The following is a 6,000-nucleotide window of genomic DNA, read 5'->3' as shown; positions in this document are numbered from 1 at the left end:
ATTGCTGTAGTAGAGAAGCAGCAGAAAAGATAAGAGAGAAATCACAGCCATACTTGGAAATACGACAAATTTGTGCAAAGCCAGGAGGTTTTGGAGGTAAGGTCTATTTCTACAATAGGAAAAAGACAGCTATGTAACCAGTGGTGGGATTCAAATATATGAACAACCGGTTCTCTGTGTGGATGCCACTTCCGGAAGTCCATTCTGGGCCCGGGCAACAAAAAATTAGCTACTGGTTCTGCCGATGTGGTGCGAACCAGCTGAATCCCACCACTGTATGTAACCCTCTTCCTTCCTTTCTCTTACCTGCTCTGGACTTGGATAGTGGGACTTAGTGCCTGAGCACTCTTACCCTTGGGAGAACTCATCTGGCAGTTTGCCTTGAGATCCAGAAAGTTCTGCCTGTGGCCTGGACAAGATCTCTGGAGGTCAGAGATCTAGAATGTTTTACTTTTAGGAAATGAATGTACCCCAGCTCAGATAGCACAGTGTTCACTGAATGCCAATTTTTGCAGTCTCCTCTTGGTTGCACTTTATTCTTGACATCCCGAATGCCAATTTTTGTACTCTCCTCTCCTCCAAAGCAGAGCTTGGCTCACACTGGCTTCAAGATTTTCATCATTCAGAGACATCATGATAGAGGGAGATATTCAGAGCTGGCTTTAAAATGGTTTGGACTAACTGCAGGGTGGAAAGGATACCATGTAAACATGTCCCAAGTGGAGTAAAAGATGAAAATTTTGTGAATATTTATAGGCTATCTTTCCATTTTTATTTATTTATTTATTTATTTTGTATTTTGGGCTGATATGCATCTGTCCATTTAAAGTCAGGGATTTAAACCTATAAATATCCCTGCTGACTTCAGACACCCATCTTATTTAAATATATATGCAGCCCTTTTAAAGCAAGGTTTCCAAGGAAGCAACAAATGATAACGACAGGCCTGACCATAACTGCTGTTTTGAGTAGGTAAACAGTCTTGTTCTGTTTTTAAACAGGTATCTGCATCACCTCCAGTAAAAAATATTTGGGAAAAAGCAGCAGGGCAAATGATTGTAATAAGGAAACAATATATGAAGCTCAGGCTTGAACTGTGAAATCCTTGGTGCTCTCCACAAATAATTGTTTTGTGCTCTCCACAAATAATTCTGTTTTTATGCCTAAAAGGAGGGGTCAGTATAGATGGAAATCTTGCATATTTGATATTGGCTGCAATTAACTCCGGGCAGCAGAGCACGAGAGGGAAGAAGGATGCGGCGACAACGGGAGCCATCATAGCAGGTAGTAAGCGCTTCCCCTCCCAGCAGTGTCTATGGTAAAAAGGTAGGGCTCAGCAATACGCCCTGCTGCTCTCGCGGGGGTGGCCTTTCGCTTTAAAGGGGAGAAGCGGAGAAGGGCCCGGCTTGGAAAGCTGACGTGGGGTAGCAGACCGCCGAGAAGGCGCCCCGCGTCTGGCGAGAGGGGCAGACATGCGCGCAGCCCCCGTCGCCGGGTCTCTCTCTCGGAAAGAGAAAGGGAGGCCCTCCCGCCAGGAGGGGGTCTGCGTAGCGGCGGCCGGGGAGCCCGGAAAGGCCCTCGAGCTGCCTGGAGAGCGCGGCTCTCGGGCCCCGGGCAGCCCCTCCGGCGCGGAGGAAGGCCTGATTGGCTCGGCGCAGATGCTGCCGCGCTCGCAAACCGCGCTGCCGGCCCGGATGGGGGGGGGAGGAGGAGGAGGAGGGGGGGAGGGAGGGCGAGTGAAGCGCGGGAGGCCGGCGCCGAGGCGGGGCCGGGCCGAGCGCAACGAGGAGGGGGCGGTGGCTCGGCAGCCAGCGCGCCTGCCCGACCGGTGGCAACGACGACAGCGACGGAGAAGCTCGGGCGGCGAGCAGGCGGAGGAGGGGGGGGTCTCCGGGCCGGGACGGCCGGGCCCCATGGGCGGGTGTGTGGGCTCTCACCACGACTCTTCGGGCAGCCTCAATGAGAACTCGGACGGCACCGGAGGTGAGAGCGGCGGAGGGGCTGGGCTGTGCTTGGCCGAGGCGGGGAAGAGAGGCGAGCAGAAGCAGCTGCTTCTCACAATGAGGAGGGAAGCCGGGAGGGGCCCTTGGCGGCCGCCGCCTCTCCTTTCTCTTTCGGCGGTCTCCGTTCTTGGGAGACTTATCCGTCTGTCCTGCCTTCCTCCGCCCGAAGAGAGCGCCCCGCTTCCTGGAAGCGCTCCTCCTTCTCCTTCCAACTTTCCTCAACTAAAAGGCTTAGCTGGCACTCTCCAAGAGGGAGCGGGACCTCCAGGGACCCGGGGCAGGGCTAGGGCCAAGACCCCTGACCTGAAAGAGAAGGTGAGACTGAGGGGAGGGGGAAGTATCCCCGTGCCTTCCGTCTCATCCACTCCAAGGATGGGGAGAGAATTGCTTTTCGTCTGCTCAAGGTGGCCTGCCTCTCCCTTAGTCTTAACCTCTCTTTCTTTAAGGAAAAAAGAACACTAATACAATCGTGAATCCCTTTTCTTCAAAAGAATTTTAACTGTAGGAGCTCTGCTTTTTTTATTTTTTAAGAAAAACAATGCATATTATTGATACCTTGGATTGCCAACCTCCTGACCTGATGACAGGTAGAAATATGGGATGAACATTCACTTAAGAAAGATTCATCAGTTTTCACCTATAGTTCAATGACTTCTCCTTTAACATAACAACATTGTGGGAAACAAGTCTGTTGTAAATGTGGCTTTTCTTAAAACTGCCCTGCCCTCTGAAACTCCAGAATACCCTGAAGCGTACAAAACATCTAATTGTGCCAGAGAATGGAACTCTTTAAGGGGAATATTTCTTTCCCTTAAAGCAGACTGCACTCAAAAGTTGCTGGGTTCTGCAGCTAATATCTTGCCTGTTTATAATTCTGCATACAATGGTATGATATTCAAGTGAGGAGGATAGTTTCCCCCCCCCCCTTTTTAAGACTGTCTCCTCCACTGCCACCTGGAGAGCATTTACCACCCATTTAAGGGTTATGCCCCCTGTTGTTGCCAATAAAACAGTGGATGCTGTTCTTCTTAGTGATATGGCATATAGCTATAGAACATCTATTACTAGGAATCTAAGGGCCTGCTTAAGTTATCATAACCAGGGACAATGAAATATCACAGGCTTAACTAGTCTGAAATCTAATAAAGTGAAAGTTGCCATTCAGATGGGCCTAGATAATTCACCATGTCTGAGTAATGTCATCCATTGTTAAGAAACTGCCATGCCGGTTACATATTATGAGGCAATTGAAGGTCATAGAAGAAATAGTTTTAGATGTGATTTTTTTTTGTTTTTATCTTTATCTTGTAGCCTAATCAATGGTTAAGGATTTTTTTTAGTAGAGAGTATCATTATATTAAAGACTATATCATTTTGTACAATGAAAGCATATAAATAGTTGATCACAGTGGAATTATGGATCCCTTTTATCCTGGATTTACCTGTCAGGATCTTATGTCTATATTCCACTTCTATTGGGCATTATTTTGTATTTTGAAATAAATAGCATGTAATATAGCACTTAGATTTTATTGGATTACCCAATCTGTGCAATTCTATGCAAGATTTAAGGTAAAAATAATCATTGATGTGAGATCTGATATTTAGTTGATAATGTGATTCTCAGACTTAAATCCCAATTTGTTGAATATTGGTGCACAGTAATGTATTTTAGAGGAATTTTTTCCTTATTTTTATTTAAATATCGTAATTTATGTAGATACTTGCATATCACAGTGGAACAAACCAGGGAGTACATTATTCTAATTTTAAAAATGAAATAACTGTAATGTGTAATGTACTGGCAAAGATGTTACATTCTCCAAATTTAATCTAAATTTTCTGCTTTTCAGTAGTAACATGCATTTGTGATGAATGCATAATCTGACTAACCTTTTCAAGAGGAGTAGCATTGTGTTGAAGTTAGAAATGCATTGCCATTACAGCACAAGTTCAAGAACAGATCTATTAAATTTGAGATTACTACTATCCTACTAGGTCACTTCTGTTTCTAATTTCACTTGCAGTGCTAGATCACAGAATATCAATTTACAAGTTCTTGCAAATTATTACAAGCAGGTCTTGCACTCTAGAGTTTTATCTTAGACATTTCCAAAGCATAGCTTTTGTTTTTTTAGGGCTCTGAATTATAAGAAGTTATTAGTATTCATTAATTGATGGAGATCCTCAGTCTCAATCTTTCTCTTGAGACTGCAGTCAAATCTACTAAATACAACAAATTTTGAAAGTATTATAGTTAGCTACGTATCATAATATATATGTTTATGTGGGCAAGAATTTGACATACAGATGACAAGCTATGTAATAATAATAATAGTAACAGTAATAATAATGATAATGATAATAATAATAAAGTTGGAAGGGACCTTGGAGGTCATCGAGTCCAACCCCCTGCTCAGGCAGAAACCCTACACCATTTCAGACAAATGGCTGTCCAGTCTCTTCTTAAAAACTTCCAGTGTTGGAGCATTCACTGCTTCTGGAGGCAGATTGTTCCATTGGTTAATTGTTCTAACTGTCAGGAAGTTTCTCCTTAGTTCTAAGTTGCTTTTCTCCTTGATCAGTTTCCATCCGTTGCTTCTCGTCCTGCCTTCAGGTGCCTTGGAGAATAGCTTGACTCCCTCTTCTTTGTAGCAGCCCCTGAGATATTGGAATACTGCTATCATGTCCCCCCTCGTCCTCTTCGTTAAACTAGACATACACAATTCCAGAAAACCGTTCCTTATATTTTTTAGCCTCCAGTCCCCTAATCATCTTTGTTGCTCTTCTCTGTACTCTTTCTAGAGTCTCAGCATCTTTTTTACACAAAAGGCATGAAAGTTGGTGCATCTCTGTGTTGTAAACTGTTCTTCAGTTGCAGTGGGATTTAAAGACAATGATGCCATAATGTGGTTTTCCTATGATACAGAAGTGTATCAGCTGAAACCTACTATATAATTGTTCTTTTTGCATATTAAATTTAAGCCAGACATAAATCAACAGGTATAAATTGATAGCATGGCCAAAATAAATTCTTGTCATGTTATATATGTAACTAAGATTTGAAGTGTGTTCAGACAACCAGAGCACTGTTGAATGAATTTCATGTGATTTTCTCCAATCTGCTATTACAGTGATAAAGACCAGCATGGCTTATATTACTTTTCTGTTCTGAACAGATTCAATGATTTTGTGGTTGCTCAGTTTTTCTATTGCAGTGTTTGTTGATAAACTCTTTTTTAAAGCTTCTGTTAAAACTATGATCTCCTTTGGCAATTATTAATATCACTAAAACCTCTCTTAACTGCATAGAATGGAAAAAGAAAGGTATTTATTAGTTTACAGAGATTAAAAAAATCATATACATTAAAAATAATAAATGCAGTGAAGAATTAACATATTAGAATGTTAGTGATAGTAAACACTAAACATTGATTTTTTATATAGACCAACTTAGGTAGTCCAGATCCAAACCTGAATATAAATTAAAACCAGTATCTTCACAGCAGTCACAATTGAACACAATTTAATAACTTTCAAAGAAATTTAGATACTCTAGTCTGTTAGTAGAAGCTCCATTTCATGCCAATCTACACACGATTAAGAAATATAACTCAGACTACCATGTATCACACAGAGGGCAACACAGTAATATATGATATACAAAACTCTCTTATTGTCTTAATAATAATATGATGTTACTGAATTTTCCCTCCAACAGCCTTGAGGATAAATCTTGCTAGTATAAATGCGCTTCTGAACAAGACAGAGAGGATGTTAGAAAAATACAAATAGTGAAAGGTCTGATATGGAAGCCCTTGTAACAATTGTTTGAAACTTTGAATATTTCTTTAAATCCAAATCATGACTCTGTTTGACCTTTAAAATACCTTTCTCTTGCCAAGCATTATCAGGAATTGGTGTGAAAGGCTATAGTAGGATAAATCAAAGATTGTATTATGGTATTTTTCCCAGAGGAGATTAATTTATCAGTAAG

The 6,000-nt window shown here is 42.0% G+C and overlaps 1 protein-coding gene across 1 annotated transcript in view; it reads left to right on the top strand.

Annotated features, from left to right (window-relative positions):
• The first annotated feature begins 1,842 nt into the window (after positions 1–1,842).
• The window catches only part of UBTD2 (ubiquitin domain containing 2), a 69,216-nt gene continuing 65,058 nt past the window's right edge, over positions 1,843–6,000 (top strand). The window contains exon 1 of the mRNA XM_039352303.1: positions 1,843–1,983. Within this exon, the coding sequence (XP_039208237.1) occupies positions 1,914–1,983 (70 nt within the window). The 5' untranslated portion in view covers positions 1,843–1,913. The remainder of the gene's footprint in view (positions 1,984–6,000) is intronic.

This window comes from Crotalus tigris, unplaced genomic scaffold, assembly GCF_016545835.1.
Source record: "Crotalus tigris isolate CLP2741 ecotype Arizona unplaced genomic scaffold, ASM1654583v1 scf7180000017568.12009008, whole genome shotgun sequence".
Classification (NCBI taxonomy): Eukaryota; Metazoa; Chordata; class Lepidosauria; order Squamata; family Viperidae; genus Crotalus; species Crotalus tigris.
This window is presented reverse-complemented; position numbering and strand designations above follow the sequence as displayed.